Source organism: Epinephelus lanceolatus, chromosome 13, assembly GCF_041903045.1.
Source record: "Epinephelus lanceolatus isolate andai-2023 chromosome 13, ASM4190304v1, whole genome shotgun sequence".
Lineage (NCBI taxonomy): Eukaryota > Metazoa > Chordata > Actinopteri > Perciformes > Serranidae > Epinephelus > Epinephelus lanceolatus.
The window spans coordinates 10,177,325-10,199,358 of NC_135746.1; the positions used below are offsets into that span (position 1 = coordinate 10,177,325).

Genomic DNA, 22,034 nt, shown 5'->3' on the forward strand with positions numbered 1-22,034 from the left:
ATTCTATATTTACAGAATCCATCCCCCCCTGTTCACAGTTTGGGGAAAGTGATACCTCCCTGTCCTGGCAGAACTTGTGTGTATTTAATTTTTTCACTGAATATCTTCACAGTGAGTCACCTTTCTCCTGAAATGTTGTAATGGTGACATTAAGATTCCTGGCCCTCCATGGTGTGCTATAATATCACAGCAGTGTTATTTCAGTGATTAGAAATGACTACCTTAAGCCACTTTTTTTTTTTTTTTTTATTTAATTACGGTAAGACTGAGGCTGAACAAACACAACCTTCCCTCAGAAAAGACCTCAGCGCTCACAGTCTGCCATTGTTTTTGAGCTGCTGATGAAAACATGGCACTTATCTGGTCGAAGCAGGAATTTCTCCATTCATTCTTATCAGCGTCATGTCAGTGTAAATCTGCTGCCCCCGCCTCTCTCTGCCTCCTCAGCACTTTTCACCTTTCAAACATCCTGTCTCTCATGTACCATTATCACCCATACCCCAATTAACCATTAACCCAATAACTGCCCCACGCCTTGTACCCGACGTCGAACAACTGGCCTCATTAATGTCTGCAATATAGGCATTAGCCAGTTTTGCCAGTCTCGTCCAGGGTATAACTTAAACGGGTTTGATTTCATGCAAACGTATTATTTTTACCTGAAACAGTTATTCCACCTGTAATTAGTGCAGTGGCCAACTCATGCCTCTGTCAGTTGAATTGAATTTTGCTGACCTATTTACATTTTTTACTATTTTTGTTCCTTTTTTCTAGGGCTGTCAGGGATGAAGGTGCAAACATAACTTGCCTTTTTTTTCACATTAATTTCACATTCACATTAATCTTGTGGTGCTTTTTGTCCCTTTCTTGTAACCTTACTTGTAGTCAAGCTGCTGAAGTGATGGAAAATAATGACACCACTGAGCCTTCCAATGTTTCCTTTCACATTAAAAGACTCCCAGACGGCTCATTTGACCAGTCAAAAGTAATATCCCCCTTTTTTCAAACGTAATTAAAAAATCAGAGAAAAAAAGAACTTTGAGTCTGAGCTCTCACGTACGAGCTGATCACGCAGGTGCTGCTAATCAGACTCACGTCAGTGGGCAACGACGTTACAGCGCTTGTGAAATGGGTGGCATCTGACTGCAGACCAGTCAACATGGTTGAAAACTCGGTTTAAAGGACATCCTCAGATAGGCATGTTGTCAAGTCAGCAGCCCAGAGGCTAATTTATGCGATGTAAAATGCCATAGGCTTGTGCTAATAATGTTAGCATATTGTATTTGTTTGGAAAACGTGTTCAGTATAAGAAAGTTGTTTTGTCAGTGAACCTTGTGAGCTGTAATGGAGCCAGATTTTGTAACGTTACCTTTGTTAAATGTTGCTGTTGTTCCTGGCTTCATATGAGCAGAGGAAAACTCTGCTAGCTGCTAGGCTAATTTATACAATGTGAAATGCCATGGGCTTGTGCTAATAACGTTAGCATGTTGTATTTGTGGGGAAAAAGTGTTTATCTGAGAAACCTGTGAGTTATAGTGAAGCTGATTTGTGTTTGAAGTTGTCAGTATTACGCCATGTTTAATGTGTGTTTAATGTGTGTTTTGAATCAAGTAAACTTTACAGCACTTCACAGAAACCTCTCTGCTGACTAGTGTTTTGGAGGTGTAACTGCAGAGTGACACAGACACACCACCACACTAGTATAAATGCTCACAACAGCGTATGCCACGTGTGTAGGCTACGATGAAGGCTTTGCATAGAGCTGATGCACAACTATAAATCCGCCTATACCGGTGGAGGGAACGATAGTTTGACACATACAGGAGCTCCTGAAAAGTGACGGTGCTGTCACATTAAATGGGGATCATTGGACGTTAGTGAGTCATCAGAGCTATGTCGGGGTAACAAAGTTTCTCATCTGGAGCAGTGTAATCCTTTCAAACAAACAAACAAACAAACAAACAGTGTATTTGACAGAATTATCACTTTGAGGTTGTCTCCTTCCTCTGTGTCCTGGTTTCAGAACAGACTGTTGTCGCAGCTCTGATTGGAAGAAATAAAAAATCATAAAGTCAGTTTCTTTGCATTCATTTGATTCCCAATTTAAAATACTCTGGTAAGAATTGCTTCACCGTGTTAATATGGACTGCAAAACTGTTTTGAAAATTAATACTTTTTTTAAGTGTTTGAATGGGGTTTGGTGGGACGTTCAGGGTGACAGTGACGTTCACGTAATACAGTAAACAAAGCAACCCTGACGCTAAAGATTGTTACGCTTTTATTGTCTCCACCTACTAATAGCTGGGTTCTTCCTGTCAGCTAATCCCATTTACCGCTTATCTTGTATGCTTCCTGTTAAAGTCAACTCTAAATCACCCAGATACCGCAAAATGACCTGCACAACGCTCCATACGCTTCCCCTAACATTTACCCTTAACCAAGCTGTTTCCTGTCCATACATACCCACTTCCCAATCACGACCAATTTCCAAATTCCTGCTTTTAACGAGCCTCAACCCTCCACGTTACCTCGCCCCTGACCACTCACCACCTACCACCTACGTTTTATGACCCCTGCCCCCTGCTGATGACCTTACAACACCTCCAGTAACCCCCTTTTATGTCTCACCACCAGAACATCCAGCACAGGAAGTATGCCCGCTGGAAGGCCACCTACATCCACAACTGTCTGAAGAACGGAGAGACGCCTCAGGCCGGGCCCATCGGCATGGACGAGGGTGAGGAAGCAGGTGGGACACACTGATATGGCACTGGAGGACACACACACGGCTGTGCTCTCCTGAGTTTGTTCTTTAGAAACCATTGAGGCAAACTTCCTCTGTTGACAAGGTTTTGTCTGTTTCTAGGTGTGTGTGTGTAACAGTGTGTGTGTGTATATGGCTCTGTATTGTGTGCTCTATCAGTTCTGGGACTGTCGCAGGAAAGCCGTTCAGCAGAAACCTCAGACTTTAAGAGATTAGAAGTGCAGAGAATAGATTAGTAACGTGTTCTACGCCTGAAGTAAGTTTGTAATCATTTCATTCGCTCTCACACACAAACACAGTCATTGTGTGTGTGTGTGTGTTTGAGATGTGTGTGTTAATGTGCGTGAGATTGACCTGATATTTATGTTCTTACTCTCTGTTCCCCTTCATATCCAGCTCGGATCAACTCTGAGTCCCTGACCTTTACCTCATGCCAGGCTTCCACCATTAGACATAACCTTTAGGAGAAAGAAAGCGTGGGGAAACACCACGAGATCCCCAGGAGATTGACTGAATAAATTAGACAACAAAATGGCCATAGCAGCCTTTAAAGTTCATTGCGGTGGGAAAAAATCAGGGCAGGAAACTTAACCTTTTTGTTTTGCTGCCACACGGACAGGTTCTTCCTATAGTTCACTGTTTTAGCAGCAAACAAGAGATTTGCAGTAGATTAGGAACCAAGTGATGGTTTTGTGCTCGAGGGATGTTTGAGCGGTCTGATTTACCGACTGTCCTCAAAGCTTACCTGCATTAGTCTTTTGGCAAGTGGTTGTTCAGGTTGATGTCTGTCTGGTTTAAACCCAAAGTCCACACCAAAATCATCAGGATCCGTTTTTTATTCCAGAGGCCTCATCTTACCTTTTCCATCTTTAACTTCTGTTCTGTTTTTATTAATAAACACACATGTAAATGAAACATTAACCTCTTATACCCGCCCCCCTCTCCACCATAGACACATTTTTTTTCAGGTTCCTATGTATGTACGTACAGTACAGGCCAAAAGTTTGGACACACCTTCTCATTCAATGTGTTTTCTTTATTTTCATGACTATTTACATTGTAGATTCTCACTGAAGGCATCAAAACTATGAATGAACACATGTGGAGTTATGTACTTAACAAAAAAAGGTGAAATAACTGAAAACATGTTTTATATTCTAGTTTCTTCAAAATAGCCACCCTTTGCTCTGATTACTGCTTTGCACACTCTTGGCATTCTCTCCATGAGCTTCAAGAGGTAGTCACCTGAAATGGTTTCCACTTCACAGGTGTGCCTTATCAGGGTTAATTAGTGGAATTTCTTGCTTTATCAATGGGGTTGGGACCATCAGTTGTGTTGTGCAGAAGTCAGGTTAATACACAGCCGTTAACAACTGTTAAAATTCATATTATGGCAAGAACCAATCAGCTAACTAAAGAAAAACGAGTGGCCATCATTACTTTAAGAAATGAAGGTCAGTCAGTCCGGAAAATTGCAAAAACTTTAAATGTGTCCCCAAGTGGAGTCGCAAAAACCATCAAGCGCTACAACGAAACTGGCACACATGAGGACCGACCCAGGAAAGGAAGACCAAGAGTCACCTCTGCTTCTGAGGATAAGTTCATCCAAGTCACCAGCCTCAGAAATCGCAAGTTAACAGCAGCTCAGATCAGAGACCAGATGAATGCCACACAGAGTTCTAGCAGCAGACCCATCTCTAGAACAACTGTTAAGAGGAGACTGCGCGAATCAGGCCTTCATGGTCAAATAGCTGCTAGGAAACCACTGCTAAGGAGAGGCAACAAGCAGAAGAGATTTGTTTGGGCCAAGAAACACAAGGAATGGACATTAGACCAGTGGAAATCTGTGCTTTGGTCTGATGAGTCCAAATTTGAGATCTTTGGTTCCAACCGCCGTGTCTTTGTGAGACGCAGAAAAGGTGAACGGATGGATTCCACATGCCTGGTTCCCACTGTGAAGCATGGAGGAGGAGGTGTGATGGTGTGGGGGTGTTTTGCTGGTGACACTGTTGGGGATTTATTCAAAATTGAAGGCACACTGAACCAGCATGGCTACCACAGCATCCTGCAGCGACATGCCATCCCATCCGGTTTGCGTTTAGTTGGACGATCATTTATTTTTCAACAGGACAATGACCCCAAACACACCTCCAGGCTGTGTAAGGGCTATTTGACCAAGAAGGAGAGTGATGGAGTGCTGCGGCAGATGACCTGGCCTCCACAGTCACCGGACCTGAACCCAATCGAGATGGTTTGGGGTGAGCTGGACCGCAGAGTGAAGGCAAAGGGGCCAACAAGTGCTAAACACCTCTGGGAACTCCTTCAAGACTGTTGGAAAACCATTTCAGGTGACTACCTCTTGAAGCTCATCGAGAGAATGCCAAGAGTGTGCAAAGCAGTAATCAGAGCAAAGGGTGGCTGTTTTGAAGAAACTAGAATATAAAACATGTTTTCAGTTATTTCACCTTTTTTTGTTAAGTACATAACTCCACATGTGTTCATTCATAGTTTTGATGCCTTCAGTGAGAATCTACAATGTAAATAGTCATGAAAATAAAGAAAACGCATTGAATGAGAAGGTGTGTCCAAACTTTTGGCCTGTACTGTACGTACGTACATCCCATCCTTGTGAATATGATTTCTCAAGAACATCTCAAAGGACTTTCTTCAAATTTGGCACAAATGTCCACTTGGACTCAGCGATGCACTGATTAGTTTTTACGTGGTCATAGGTCAAGGTCACTGTGACCTTGTCTGTCTCATTCTCATGAATGCCTTGAGGGAATTGATCCGAATTTGGCACAAACATTCACTTGGACTTAATGAATTCCAGTAAACAGGGTCTATAATTGGGCAACTCAACAGAACTCACACATTTTTCACCCGGTAAAAATAGAGACACATTGTATTGTCACATTTGTGCCATTCAACAAGTCATAGGGGGTCTAGAACATTACATTTTTTCTTCCCTTAACTTTCAGTGTCACTTAAAGTCCAGGGAAAAGTAGCAACTTTCCACCAATCAATTTCTGTTTTTTCCTTTTCTTTCAAAGATCGATATGGTTTTATGACATTGCCACGCAGTGAATATAATCATCATCACCCACTCACACACTGAGGCTAATAGGGACAAACAGCCAAAAATAGGTTTTGCTGTGTTTCTATTACAGCAGTTTGATCACAAAGAATGTCAACCGTGCAGTTGCGGTAATTGTTAGTTGCAGCCCTACATGTTTGGCCAGGTGTTCACAGAAAAACATATTTATATCCCTCAAACTAAAGTCATTAAGTATTGTTTTGGTATCTGAATCAAAACTTGGGTATCATATCAACATCAGTATCAGAAAGACTAGTTTCAGTTGTATGCCCCAGGAAGTGGTTTAAGAGTTTGTCTTGAAGTTATCAACTATTGAATTAATTGTAAACTCATTTGGTAATTGATTAATTGGTGTGAGTAGTCATTAAAGGCATTCTCTGATTCCAGCTTCTTAAATGTGAATATTTCCTGGCTTCTTTCCTCCTCTACGACAAACTAAATAACTTTACGTTGAGGACAAAACAAGACATTTGAGGACGTCATGTCATCTTGTGCTTTGGGAAACGTCCGTCTACATTTGTTTACCATTTCAAAGACCAAACAACAAATCAATTTATTGAGAAAATAATTGACTGATTAATCCATAAAGAAAATAATCATTAGTTGCAGCCCTACAAGTTTGGCCAGGTCTTTATAGGAAAACGTATTTATATCCCTCAAACTAAAGTCATGAAAAAGTATGATTTTGGTATCTGAATAACAACTTGGTTATTGAATTGACATCGGTATCAAAACATTTCGAGACTTGTTTTGGTTGTACGCTGGAGGAAGTGGTTTAAGAGTTTGTCTTGAAGTTTAATTGGGGATAGATGGATTTTGATAACACGCAGGCGTTTATTGAACACTCTCCCTTGATAACACTTTCCCTCATTACATGAGCTCCAGTCTCTGCGGGGGCTGATAAAGAGAATCTGATGAGTTTTAATCTTTCTAAGAAGTGAGATGTAGATTGCAGCTCAGAGTCACGGCTTTGAAAGACGAACCTCCCCGAGCGTCGTGCTCTGTTTGGTGGATCATGTCATAACTCTGATAATTCAGGACTCCAGTGACTTCAGCTACAAGTAGAATTTATACTGCGTCACACGGGGCCGCAGCATCTGGACTCATTTTCAGATTGCACTTGGAGGGCGAGAAATTGCGTCACGTTCCCCTGGAGAAGACACAAGAGCGAACAGGAATGCGTGTTGACATGAACACCTATGTGCTCGCAGACGTTTCTCCTCCCCGCAGGCCAAACTGTAAACGTATTTTTCATGTCAGTGAACTGATGTTGACGAATTCCTCGTTGAAATAAAGGCCATCTGCTTGTCCACGCCCACTTGCTCCACATACGTGTGTTTGACCCAAATGTCACCCGCTCACCCATGACATCACCTCAAGGAACCCTCGGCTTCATGTACACACACACACACACACACACACACACACACACACTGTAACTGCATGTGTGTGCGTGAAAGCACTTTCTTTCCTTCATCACTCTCTCCTTTATTCTTTCCTCTGCCGTCTCTCACACTCTTTCACTCCCTGTGTTTGCTTACACAGACTCTCACTCCTCTCCCAGGGCGCATTAGGGTCTCTGTGTCAGTGATGACATCATGATAGCTTATCCCAACTGATGGATAGCACAGCCAGCACACAGCTGATATCATCCACCCAGCATGTGTGCGTGCGTGTGTGTGTGTGTTTTTTTGTCTGCATCAGGATCTTATCAGCACTTCAACACTTGTATTTTGGAGAAAGTGTGTTTGTCTTTCAGTCAGACACATCAGCAGCCCAGATGTATGTGTGTGTGTGTGTGTGTGTGTGTGTGTGTGTTTGACATGATCATTTTAGACAAACTGTTGTTGTTCATCTCGTAGACACAACACAATCCTGTAGTTGGAGGTCAAATTTATGCCTCAGCGGCGGCTTTAGCAAGTATGTTTTTGTGTTGTCCATCTCATTGTCATGAATTCAATATCTCCAGAACTCCTTGAGGGAAATTCTTCAAATTTGACACAAATGAAATGTTGGTGGTCAAAAGTCAAGGTCACTGTGACCTGGTCTGTCTCATCCCCATGAACACAATATTTCAGCAACACCTCAAAATCATCATGATGAGGTTTGCATTTCTTTTAGTCGCCTGTCATCTGACCTTTTACATCTTTATACTTCTGTTCTGTTATTATTAATAAACACACCTGTAAATGCAAAATTAACCTCTCACCTAAAGGGAATTTCCAAAAATTTGGCACAAACGTCCACTTTGATAATTACTTAGCGTCATAACTCAGGAAGAGAAGGGGAGACATGTTGTCAGATACTGACTCTAATCCTGGGTGTCCTCCTTGAAACTGTGCTGATTGTATAGATCTTTTGTGCTGCCGGGGGAAGATGTGTGTGAAGCACCCATATTTGAAACATCGTTTACTGTAATGGCTACATAATGAGTCTGGACAGACATGGATGTAAACTGTAACATTGACCAGTTAGTGGAGGCATACAGCCGTGAGGCGGTAATTCTAATTGTGGTCAAACACTAGATTCTCTCTGCTGGGCCACTGTGGGGTCCAGAGGTTTAACACTGAAGTGGCCAAACTCTCAACTCAGCAGCTGTTTACAATTTTTAAATTACCATCATGTAGCTTTGAGTCATTTTTTGTCTTAGTTTGACAAGAAACATGACGAGAGAGGAAGGGGTGGGACACGCAACAGCCACAATTAACCAGAGACATTGTGGTTACATGATGCTGGTCTAAGACCACAGCACCACAGGGACACCCCATCTTACCGTAGCAGCTTAGCTTTTTGATTATCCCCTTGTGAATTATGTCAGACTGAATTTCAGAGCAAACCAGTGTTGTAAGATTCACCAGTTCATGAAAGAAATTACTTCAGGATTTACAGCTGTTGGTATTCACCTCTTTTCAGATCAGGGCTTCTAGTTTTTCTCACAGATGCCTGATATCCATTGTGATTTCTTTCCTACATATTTTTAAAATCTTTTTTCCTGTATGTTGTCATGGTCTCTTAACAAATGAAAGAGTAACGGGAACAACAATTTTTTAAATGATTCCAGTATTAAGAGAGAGCGCTGAAGCCTGCAGCGACGAAACAGGCTGCAACGTAACTGCTCTGGGCATGTTTGCAACATTTATGTATGTCCACTAAAGGTTTTTGTTTTGTCACTGACAGGCTCAGATTGTTATTCTAAGTGTTTGACAACATTATGGAAAGGATCCACACAGAGATAGAGCTTTGTGTTGAAGAGTAAGATCCTTTTGGTTTAACCAGAAACTAGGGCTGAAAGGTCATTCGTCGGCAAGATTACATTGGTCGCTTAGTCACAGAAGAAGAAGGAAAAAAACAACAAAAAACAAATCTATTAGGAGCTGCGCCTTGTCAAAATAAATCCAAACCTATATGACTGGAGCATGTTTAATTTGAAAGGACAGACACAGGAAGTGTCCACGTTCAGCAGTCAGACAGGAGTCAGGTTAATTTCCAGGGCTGATACCAGCGGTTATTCCACAGGCTAGTTAATAACATGTCGGGCAGGAAATCCAAAGTGTGGGATCATTTTGAGAAGGTGAAGAACGAACCCAAGGTGATATGTAAACTCATCTTCATTGGTCGACTACAAACATGACGTATCATCTGAAACATGGAAGTAGCTACATGCCCATTAGCCCACAGCGTCATTAACAGGCGGCTCGCTTAGTGTGCACTTGTAGATAAAATCAGTCAATCACTGACCGATTAACAGTCTTTATTTTTGAGGCTGACATCAGCTGTTACTCTGCTGTGTGTTCCATTTTATTAGACATGCAGACTTCATGGTTCCATTGAACCGCACCACTGGACCAGAACACCCACATGCTTCAGAACAAGGTGTAAAAATAGATGTAATAATTAGGCCACTCTGTGCTTCTGGTTTGTTAACATGCAGCAGGACTCCACAGGTCACAGGTCCAACTTTACATTTCATGTAGTCTACTGGACGGGCCTCTGTGGAGCAGCAGGCACTGGACAGTGAAGTGATGTGAACCAGTTTCAGGAGGTTAATTAACCTCTGGAGAGTAGTAACACACACACACACACACACACACACACACAGTCTCACACTGCCACACACACACACAAATATACCAGTGGTACTTACAGAAAGACCATTGTCTCACAGCTGCTGTAGTCTGACTTTCCATTGGCTGGGAGGGGGACGTGTGGAGCAAGAGGAAAGGAATGGATGGAGGGAGGGTGGAGAGTGGGGGGCCAGAGAGAGAAAACAGCTTCCAACCCTGAGTAGTAAAAATATAAAGAATGTGTTCTGTGACCCAGTTGTCAGAGGGAAACGTATTGAAAAGGTTGAGAAATGTTTCCAACATTACAGTCAGGTCCAGAGGCACATGGAGAATGTGAGACTGTAGAGAGACACACAGAGACGGACAGAGAGACAGACAGAGAGACAGACAGTTGGGTGTAAAGCAAGTATCCAATATGAAATGACTTGACTGACTGACATCAGAATCTTAATGTAGAAGATGTAAAACCATAAACTGTTAAAATAATGGACGTAGCTTCCGTGACATCACCCATTGGTTTGTGGACCTCTGTTTTGAAGCCTTGAGTTTGGTGTGCCGGCCGTCGCCATCTTGTTTTTATGAAGCGAGAAGCGACCATATTTCTTTTAACTGTTCATCATTTCTATAAGTAATTCTAATTTTTGCGCCCATTGAATGTAAAAATAATGGACATAGCTGCCTTGATTGACATTTTGGCCATCGCCATCTTGTTTTTTTGGAGCCAGAAGTGACCATATTTGGGTGAGAGGGTGGAGCTGTAGAGGAGTGGGGGGTGGATCTGACTGAGAAGCAGAGGACAGTGTCAGCCGACAGCCTGTCACTCAAAGCAGCCCGCTGTTAATTATGTGTAACTTTAAGCCTTAATAGAATGTAAATGGGTGAGTTATATAAAAATTCAGTCCCTGTACAGATAAATGGTCTGCACCTGTATGGCGCCTTCACTCATTCACACATACAGTCACACACTGGTGGCCGAGGCTACCGTGCCACCTGCTACTCAGTAACCATTCATACTCGCACACTGATGGAACAGCCATATAGAGCAATTTCAGGTTCAGTATCTTGCCCAAGGATACTTCAACATGCGAACTGAAGGAGCTGGGGATTGAACAGCCGCTGTACCAATTGGTGGACAACCCGCTTTAACTCTGAGCCACAGCCGCTAGTAGTCATGAATGTTGAAATTAGCTATGGAAACCAAAATGATTTTTTTGTACCAGGCTGTAAACATGTTTATTTCTGCTTTAAAGTTGGACATTTTAACATGGAGGTCTGTGGGGACTGACTCGCTCTTAGAGCCAGCCTCAAGTGGACGTTAGGGGAACTGCAGTTTTTCATTTTGCAGCTTGTTTGTACTCAGCAAGTTAATAACTTTAAAAATAAGTCAGAAACACGAGCAGTCGGACAATTAGAAAGGTTGAAACCAGTTTATACAGGAAATCTGCCAGAACAGCTACAGTAGGAGCAACAGGTCAAAGTCACAGTGAAGACTTTACACGCAGAAAATATTCAGTTATTTGCCCTTAATCCACAAGAGACAATGTCCCTGCTGTTTACGTGGCTAATTAAATAATTATTCCACTCATATTCCTGATCTATTTAAACAGCATTATGCAAATAACAATCTCCCGTGGCTGTCTGCGGGACATTGGTTTTTTAAAGAGTTGATAAAATGTACTTTTTGGAAGCTTTTAACTGTTTGATTGTCTGAATTCTGCATTGTAAACAAAATGAAAAAAGTAGATTATTGTCCCAGGTAGGTGTCATTTGTGTCTGAACCAGTGTAAGGTTAAATTAACCTCAAAAAGTTAACATCATTTCCCGTAGCTTTTTCATAATAAAAGTCTCCTGCTGGTTCATCAGTGAAGCGTGGACATGGGGCGTTCATGGTCGGCGCTTTGACCCTTGAGAAAGAAGAAACAGTGTGTGAAACTAAACTCCACTCAGTAAGTCAGAGTGAATACAGGATGAAGGCTTCCTGTAGAAAAATGATCAAACGGCCTCACTGCCCTGATGGTGTTTGCCAGCTAACGTAACACTAAGAGCAGAACTGACCCTGCACATGGCAGCTGGACGGCTCCTGACAGACTGAAAGAACACAACTATCCAGAGCTCACAAACCATTATCACAAGTGCCCTTTGGCAACACACTCAGCCACTAATTGTCCCAGTGAGCAGCTCAGTGTGCAGCAGCAGAGCGGTTGTACCGTGAATCATCCCGCTGTAAACAAGGCTGTCTTCTTCATGATGGCAGGAAGCAGACGCTTTTAGTCCAAACTGGCCTCGCCGTCTGCTCCTTCCCTGAATCCAGCAGCCACTTTGGGTTTTACACCAACCAGATGAGGTTTTTCGAATAGAATAAAAAACCTCCAAATGGTGGTTTTTACCAGCAGAGTGGTTGTTTCACCAACATACCAGCCAACTAGAATCTGTAACCAGCATTCATGAGTTTTTCTAATCGATGAAGTAACGTGACCCTTAGAGACGCTCGGCTACAAATTGCAAATGAGGTGGTCGGGAGGCTCAGATGGCAGGTAGTCATTATTATTCACTCAGCATGTGAGACGTCACGGAGGAAAACTTGACAGAAGGAGGCAAAATGGAGACAACTATTCAAACTTTTTAATATTATTGTTATGCCTCCATGCCAGCGACAGCTGTGGCCGGAGACATTATGTTTTTGGATTGTCGGTCCATCGAGCCCATTCCCGTTAATGTGTTATTGCAAGAATACCCTGAGGGAATCTCTTTAAATTTGGCACAAACATCCACTTGGACTGAAGAATAGACTGATGAGAATTTGACCATTGTGACCTTGCGTCTGTCTCATTGTCATGAACATGATACTTAAAGGACATCTCCGGGTAATTTCTTGAAATTTGCCTCAAAAGTACACTTGGACTTAACGATGAACTGAATTTGGTGGTCAAAGGTAAAGGCCATTATGACCTTGCATCTGTGTCGTCCTCGTGAACTCGATATACCAAGAACAACGCCTTGAGAGAATTTCTTAAAATTTGACATGAACATACACTTGGACTTATCAATGACCAGATTAGAATTTGATGGTCAAAGGTCAAAGTCACTGTTACCTTGTCTGTCTCATTTTTGTGATATAATATCTCAAGAACACTGTGAGGGAATTTTATAAAAGTTGGCAAAAACACACACTTGAACTCAACGATTAACTAATTAGACTTTGATGGTCAAAGGTTAAGGTCATTGTGACCTTGCGTCCATCTCCTTCACATGGACACTATTTCAAGAAGGCCTTAATGGAATTTTCCTTAAATTTGTCACAAATGCACACTTTGACTTATCAAAGAACGGATTAGAAGGTGGTGGTCAAAGGTCACGGTCACCGTGACATTGCGTGTCTCATTTTTGTGAACGTGATATCCCAGGAAGGCCTCAAGGGAATTTTCCTTAAATTTGACACAAACATGTACTTGGACTCAAGAATGAACAAATGATAATACTGTCGAAGGTCAAAGGTCAAGGTTACTGTGACCTCACAAAACAAGGTTCTAGATACCATGTCATAACTCAAGAATCCATACATTCAAAAGGTCAAAGGTCAGCTTGACTGCAACATCATCATGTTTTAACATCATATCTCAGGAACAGAAGGGGAGACATTTGGTCAGATACTGAATTGGTGACTCTAATCTTGAAACTGTGCTGATTGTATAGATCTTGTGTGTGTGAAGCATCCATGTTTTCACTGACATGGATGAAAACCAAAGGGGAACTTAACTTGTGGGACTGTTGTGTTGTCCCACACTCTGAGTGATCGTACATTTACTGGTAGAGGCTCAAATTCACACACACACATCCAACAGAATCATCTGTTAACCAGTCGTCTTTACATCTGCTGTTAATCGTCTCTTAAGGTGCATACCTGGACAGGTTTGAGCCATATATTTGAGCCATCTGTTGATATGTGATGTTCCTGTGTCTGTGTTTGTGTGTGTGCTTATGTATAAGTGTGTATGTGTGCCCCTGTCCCAGTCGGTCTGTTAAGGGTCTGAGCTCGTGTTGGCAGAGAGCTGATGGATTAGCTAAACGCTCAGGCTGTATTTCATTCGTGGCTCACTCTCTCTTCCTGTTGGAGCATAACTGTATTAGTGTGGGGAAATGTGCCTCTCAGGCTCCATTCCACCACAGCATGGTCATTATCACCAATTAAATAGTTTAGAAAAGAAATGTCTTCGTTTCTAAACTAAAATGAGATGATGCAACTTTGCAAACTGAGACTTTGTGGTGGAAAAACACTTTATGTTTTATATTTTCTCCACAAAACAGTAGAAACAGAATAAATATGCATGAAATCTTTTTACATTTTTGATATCAATCTTGGTGTTTTTTTCTGGGCCGAGGAAAAATAGAGTTATTTCCACTTTAACTTAAAACGAGGGTGTATAGTGTGCAGCTGGGATGATGTGTTTTTGAAGGTGGACGTGGAGGTTAGTGCCCATGACACCATTAGCAGACAGCCGGCCACTCAAAGCGGCCCCGCCCTTAATTATGCATAACTTTAAGTCTTAATAAAATGTAAACAGGTGAGTTATATAAAAGTTCAGCCCCTGTACAGTTGTCATGAATATTGAAATTAGTTTTTTGTACCAGGCTGTAAACATGTTTATTTTTACATTTTAACAGGTGTTCATTCAAACATGTTACTTGGCTAAGCAGTACACTTCAACTCATTATAATTCAATAACATTGCATGATTTACAACGAGGGGATAATAAGATAAATGTGTTACTTACAGGTTGAGATTGATCCATGTCTCTTCCACCGTTTCAGTCTAGCACGTCTTGTTTGAACACTGCAAACAGTAGCTCAGTAGCTCTGAGATTGGTTTAAAAGTGTGGAGAAAATGTAAGGAGCCATACGATTGGCTGAAAGCGAACACACCAGATTAAGTGATGAATCTGTCAATCAGAATCATATTTTTGATTGACAGATTTAAAAAACCCTGCGTGAGTTCATTCATTGTGAGACTGATCTGACCTCATACAGAAATGTCTGTTAGATTTCCCCATTGGGTCCTGATGATGCAGGACGACAAACACTGAAACTGTCCAATCAGCGAGTTACCTGTCAGTCAGTAGAACCTCATGTTTACTCCTCTGGCTTCGCTCGATCCAAAACTAAAATGTAACAATGGATCATTTTTCCCTCTGGTGCGACCAAATGAAGTGAACTACAGGTGTGAAAGCAGCCTAATATTCCCCTTTACTTGCAGCCGTGCAGTCTTTAACTGACATGCATTAACATGTCGTTTATCACGTCAAAATATGGAGCAGCTGGAGCTTGTGCCATGTCGTGTCTTTGCATCAAAATACATTTTTTTCAAAGTTTACTTTTTCTAGAAAACTTGTTGGTTCAGCTGTATATTTTCATTACTGATTAAAAGCGATGGTTAAATGATTTATTCGCAGTCTGGCTGCCTGCTGACAGATGGTCTCGGTTTTTTACTTTATTGTTTATTCAGCTTGTTGAATTTACGGCACTTGACCTTCTTTTTAATCCAGTCGGACTCGAGAGAAATCATCTCGTACTCAACAAACATTCAGCACCCAGCGTGCATACAAATAGGCTTTAATGTTTCTCCTCACTCTGTCATCCAAACAGATTCATAAAGACACTTTAAACCATAATCTGTTGCTCTGGTTTATGTAGTTTGCTAATGTGCGCGTATAGGTTGGCATGTCAGCGGAAGAATGCAGTGGTGGTGTGTCCAGATGTGACACCATAGAAGTGAAAGTGAAGCTGGATAAACAGAGTTTAACAGTTTAATGAAAGTGAAAATATTCCAGCGAACGTTTGTGAGGTGTCGAATCTCCTGTTAATGCCTGTCTGCCTTCCTGCCTGTAATGCAGTAATGACAGAGGCTGGAGTTTAACACGGTGTCAAATACAGCCGGTGTCTGCAAATACAGCCGAACCTCTTTAATCTGTCAAAATATCTTTGGCTGTAAGGAGATGTTTTCTTTGTGTGAGGTGTGGCTGCAGAGCGTTCAGCGTGAGGTTCATGTTCAGTGGATGAGAACGCCACGGCCCGATCCTTTCAACACTGTTACAGTAGATAATTCCTCATTGTAAAGTTGCACATCAATCTGAAACTTTTGCTCGCATTTTTACCTCCTGCCTTAAAACATAATCTGAAAAATTAAAATATCAAACAGATCTGACATCAGTGAACAAATTCATATAGTTTTTAAGAACTTTAGGAAATGTCTCACATCACTGAAGTACATATACCCAAAAAATGCAAAGCCTTTTCAACACCATCTCCAGATTGAATGGTAGTAAATGATATTTGGTCAAGTTGGCAACAAAGTTCGGGGCGCTGAAATCAAAAATTAACCATTAACCATGTTGCTAACAGATGCAGTAATGTAATAAAATCCTGTTGATCCTTTCATTAGCAGTCCTGCTGAGAAAGTTCCTGCTTCATGTTCCATTTTTCATCTAAAACCAGTTTTTGATTGAACAACTGTGAATGTGATTTGAAGTCTGTCTGTTCGTACAGTTTTAATCTCATCCTCATGAATTCTAATCATTTTACCTGAACTCATTTCTCAGTTACCTGTCACTTGTTTCTTGGTGTATGATTGAAACCGAGCGAGGCCGAGGGGGTTTAAGCATTTTAAGCACTGACACCTCTGCATGAGATAAAGATTAGTAATTAGCAGGAAGACATAAGCTTTAGTGTTATGTGGTTTATCATAGAGATGTAAGTTGAATACATTGTCGTGCCTTTTTTTTATTTTCTTATGAGACATTACATCACTTAAACTTCTATAAGCTGGACCAACAGAACCTGGTTTATATCATTCAAGCCCCTTTTCCACCGCACAAAAATCCCTCTAACACCTGTTCACATCTGGGTTTTCTCTGTAACGGGAAAGGTTACAATCAGCGTTCATGCTGCAGAGCCATGTACACACCTCTAGTCTGCTGGCAATGGGAGTCTATCGCCTAATTTTAGCTGGTTTTCCTGGGTTTTCTGAGCCCTCAATGCCAGTTTCATCTGGTTACCAAGAACTTCTTTTAAAAATTTAAGTCGACAAGTTAAAGAAAATAGATTAAACACATAGTTGATTTCAAGTGCGTGCACATCAAACTGCTAATGCAAGATAACGTGTGTGGAGAGTAAGATTCAACCTGGGAGGAAGTTTGGTGCAACAGAGGTATAAGTCTGACATCTTGGACATAATATCACAAGATACTGAGTTTCCTCCCATCGCCTTCTCTTTTCTCACTTTGCCAAGTTCTATTTTTCAAACATATCACTTATCACGCTCTAAATTTTACATTGACCTTATCACAAAGTACCCCACCAACACTGTAGGTATTAACTCATGCAGACAGTTTTGCTCTTATGAGCAGAGGAGCAGAAATGTCTGCACCTGGTACACTGGAAGTGAACTGGATTCTATTTGTGCTACTCACGATAAATTGACACAAACAATTCAGCACCAACGTTAGCTTGATAGACTGTACTTACATTGAGTTCATTTGTTAGCTGTTTTATTTCTAAGATCAGAAAAATGTCCATTTTCTTCAAGGTGGTCTTTAAACATAATCCCACCTTCAAAGCTCTGATTGGCACATTTGTTCCTCGAGCGGAGAAAACCAGCCGTCAGTAAACACAGAATCAGTTTAAATCAGTGAAGCAATCAGAGATGTGGACGTTGATTCAAGAATTCTGACACAACGAGGCTGCAACAATAGTGGGGTTTCCATCCATCTATTTCTATTCGCATTTTCAAAAATTGCAGAAAAAAAAACCTTGGATGGAAATGCCAACAAAAGTTTTTAGGCTTGGATGGTGTGGATTTGTCAGCGTATCGAAAAAAGGAAAATGCAACTTTTTGCTATGGAAACAGGTTTTGCGAATAAACGATGACGTACCGGCACACAGATCCTCAAATGTGGCCCTTGACATACGGAAATGTTTCAGCCAGAGTTCGTGAGTGAAATGCTGCTGGACAACTACTTCCCAAAAGTCCTTCACACGCCTACGTTCCCATACACACGGAGAACAACGCGGTGGTCACCTTCCAGCTATTTCCGACAGCACTCTTAACATTAAACTTCTTCTTTGTCGTCCCTTCTTCAAGATGATTAGGTACGCTGTGAACACTGACAAAATGCTAACCAGAGTTCTCCCAAGAGCTGACAGGTTTATCAGGAATCTGTCCATGGTCAGTTGAGTGTGTTGTTGTTTACAGTGGGCATAAGACGCTCTCTTATGACGTCATCTCATGGCGCACTCTTCTTCTACAGGGGTGTTTTTATTTTGTTCATTTTTCACGAGAAGCGCCACCTACTGCTCTTCCTGTTGACTCCCAGTAATCTCAAAACAATAACGAATGGAAACGGGCATAAATTCGCATTTTCTTTTGCGCATTTTCACAAAATTCGCTCAAAAATTTCGATACATTTGGATGGAAACCCCACTAATGTGAGACGTTCTAGAAGAAGCTGTCAGCAGGTTGTGTTGGAATTACTTTGGACCAAAGAAATAGTCCTTTAGAATATTGTAGAGTGTTGAAAGAACTGTTTATTGACCCAACAGTCTTGAATGTGGCTTAGCGAAACCTCATACTGCACATACCCTGAAAAACATTCACATTACACAGTCAGAAAGTTCTGAAAGTGAAGGTGCACTAATCCTCATCTCTCCTTGTCTTGTTTTTGTCTCTCTGGCAGGTGAATATGGAGCTGAAGGTTTCTCAGGTCCAGGTCTCTCCCACGGAGGTTCCTTCAGGGCAGAGCCTTCTTCTGGGTCCCTCCACGAGGACCAGAGTTTGGGTCCGGGTCCAGGTCCCACCCCAGGGATCGGCTTCACTCCCGTACCAGGATCAGGGCCATCGGGTCCCCCCACCACCAACTACAACAACATCCACATCCCACCAGGCGCCCACGCACCGGCCAACACTCCAGCCGAGCTGCCTCCACCCACAGGTAAGAAACAGAGAGGCTGTTTGTTTCCACACGAATGTCTTCAGTCGCGCTGCAGCAGAACTCTGCTGTGGTTCGTAATCATGTTTCCCTCAGGATGAACTGGAGCAACTTTGATGTTCTTAGGTGCTGTCCTTGTCAGTCTGCCTACATCAAGTTTGATGTCGTACCCAAGTTTATTAAGCCTGTTTCCATTTCAGTACAGTACCTTTGGAGCCAACAGTAACCCTTAAGGTACCTAGACCCTGGGTCTGTTCAGACAGTCCTCTTAAATGTGGGTGGGGTTGTTGTCACTCACTGATCCGTCCAGCACTCACTGTATTTCCTCCTTTATCAGTCTGCACCTGGTTTATTGTCCACAGAACGAGGCTGAACACAGACATTTTCAGAACAAAATAGAACAGGCTGCAGTGAGAGTCTCTCTCCATGGGATATTTAAAAATAGTGGGTTTGTGCATTTAGTCCTTCTCAGGCAAGCTCAGGGATTTAGTGCTGCTGTAGCCCACAGGAAGTGAGGATTAGAATATATGACCTTCACATAATTAATCTATATTTTTAAAGTCATCGCTGAAAGTGTCTGTCATCCAAGAGAGACAATAAAAACTAATGGAACACTCAAAGGTGTCATATTGAAATTTAAGGTGTGCTGATGGATTCACGTCGTCAACTCATGCATTGAGTAACATTACAAGCAAACGTTCAACCTTAAAAGTTGCCAAGCTTGGGGACGGTAAGGAACGGCTCTTTTGGTACCATCCACAACTTTTCACAGTGGAAACGGGAAAAAAAAACTTACTGAACTGAACTGGACTCGACTGCTGGGTGGAAACAGGGCTTTAGATCGATGTTATCCAGCTCATGAACTCACTGAAATCTCACAGTCTGTAGGATTCTTAAAACCAAGGCAAGACAACACAAGTGGCCTCACTGCAGGTGAACTTAAATGGGAGCTGTAGACTCAAAGAAAGCTGAATGGTTGATGAATAATCTTTGAAACTAAGTTGTGACAGACGCTGATGTGTCGCTCCTCCTATTCAGATGAGATGAACCTGCTAACGGAGTAACGGAGCCAAACAGCTCTGAGCCAAGCTGTGATGTATCTACTGGAGAGAATAGGCGGGTCTGTGATGACTATTAGACACAATACTGTTGTATCAGACCCAGTGATACAGTGCGATGGTAATAAACGTGGTCGTTACTGGAATGGTGTTTCCAGCGTCCTATTATTCTCCGATTAGTAATCCTCAAAGCTGAAGGACATGATTTGTCATTAAGCAGCCTCCTTATCATCTGTCTTGGAATCCCTCCTTCTCACTAATTTCCCCTGATAACGCTGAGTACGTGACGGCCTTGCAATCTTCTGGCACTGCATCCAATAACACACACAGAGAGACTCTCTCACACACTCCTCAACAAGTGCTCTGTGTGTGTGTGTTTGGGCACTTGTGTAAATGTTTGCAGATGTCCTCATGAGGACAGAAAGACGAGGGGGAAATCAGGACATGAGGATCTTATCTGTGGTCACATTTTACTTAATTATTGGGAGGCTGATGTAAAGATGAACACACAGGAGAACCTGACGGAGGCAAAGCACAATGAAAGGAAGGAGCGTTGTGTAACGCTGTGTCTCCAGGCGCTGCTGCCCACTCATGAGTCGCTGTGCATGGGTGAGAGGAAGTCTTGTTTTTGTTTCCCATGTGGAGGAACAGAGCTCAAGACAAAGTGTGTATGTGCTTCACACACACAATAAGTCATTTTGGGGTGAGTATAGATTACACAAGCGTCTGCACAAAGAGCTGGCAACACTAAATACAAACTCTCACACATATTGTCTGGTTGGCATTTAATCTCACCTTCCTGTATCGAGGAAGAAGTGATTAAAGAAATGAGCGGCGGAGGTTGACCTTGGTGGTCGTCCAGTGTGCGTTCACTCCCTGTGTGTTGCTGATAGCGAAGGACCGTTATCGATCACTAGAGAGCACCATGATGTGTGCTGGCTGCAGTATGTGGGAACCAGGCGGGACGTGTGTTCATTTCAGTTAAAGGGTTTTTCATTATCTGCTGTGAGGCTCTGAGGACACAGAAGCTCTCTAATGCTAAGAGTGATTTGTGTTATTGGGCTTTATAGATCAAATTGAAACTGAATTTAATTTACTGTTGGTACAGTCCTTTGAGGCCTGTGTTTGGGCTACAGTGACCTTTGACCTGACTCACCTGTGAAGCACTTTGGGTATGAGATGTGCTTTATAGGTGCATTTGCCAAACTACACCCGTCAAGTTGTCCCAGTGATATGATGTATACTCGGGGTTTGAAGTTATGTTTGGACAGCGTCCTAAATAAAGTAACTCCTCATGTCTGTTTGAAGTGAAGCAGCCTGTTGTTCAGCAGACGCAGGTCTGATGTTATAAAACATGTCTGCAGCTTAAGTTTGTGTAAATGTTATATTGCTGTTTATTTGTGTCATTCTCTTTTTATTTTGTCCAACACTTTGGTTGTTTTTTAAATGTGCTTCAAAATAAATTTTAGGGATGCACTGAAATGAAAATTTGTGGCTGAAGCTGAAGCCGAATAAAATTAAATGCTTGGCCGAATACCAATACCGAATGCCGTTGTTTAGTATTTCATCAGTTTTTGCAGATGAACCCCCTCCAGATTAGTGTTGTCACGGAACCAAAATTGGGACCCACGGTATAATACCAGTGAAAGTATCATGGTTCTGAGTAGTATCAGGATACCACAGCAAAAATGAGGCAGATGTGCCTTTTGTCATTTATAAAAAGATAAATCACTTTTCTATAATACATCAATGATATTTCAATGGAATAAATTACTTATTGACTTATTCATACTTCAAAAACAGCATCAATAAGTGATTAACATAGGGGGGATCAAAATAAAATAAATAAATGAAATAAAAATCAACCAGCCACCCTCCTCCCCTGACAAGTAAAGAACAGTCCCTAAAGTGCGGTGGGGTTTGTGGACCGTTACCTGCCACAAAGAGAGAAATGTGAACGGCTCGTTTCTCCTCTGATACGTCACATACCTGTGTGCTGCCACGGCTCGGCTGTTCAGGTACTTTTGGGCAGTCATGACGCCAAGAAGAGGACATTATTGGACCTGGAGCCGG

At 42.0% G+C, this 22,034-nt stretch overlaps 1 protein-coding gene across 2 annotated transcripts in view; it reads left to right on the top strand.

Moving 5' to 3' along the window:
- Positions 1 to 22,034, top strand: part of vta1 (vesicle (multivesicular body) trafficking 1) — a 102,729-nt gene that overhangs the window by 61,468 nt on the left and 19,227 nt on the right. For both annotated transcript variants that reach the window (XM_033648922.2, XM_033648921.2), the window contains exons 5-6: positions 2,635 to 2,749; positions 18,652 to 18,906. In XM_033648922.2, the coding sequence (XP_033504813.1) occupies positions 2,635 to 2,749; positions 18,652 to 18,906 (370 nt within the window). The remainder of the gene's footprint in view (positions 1 to 2,634; positions 2,750 to 18,651; positions 18,907 to 22,034) is intronic.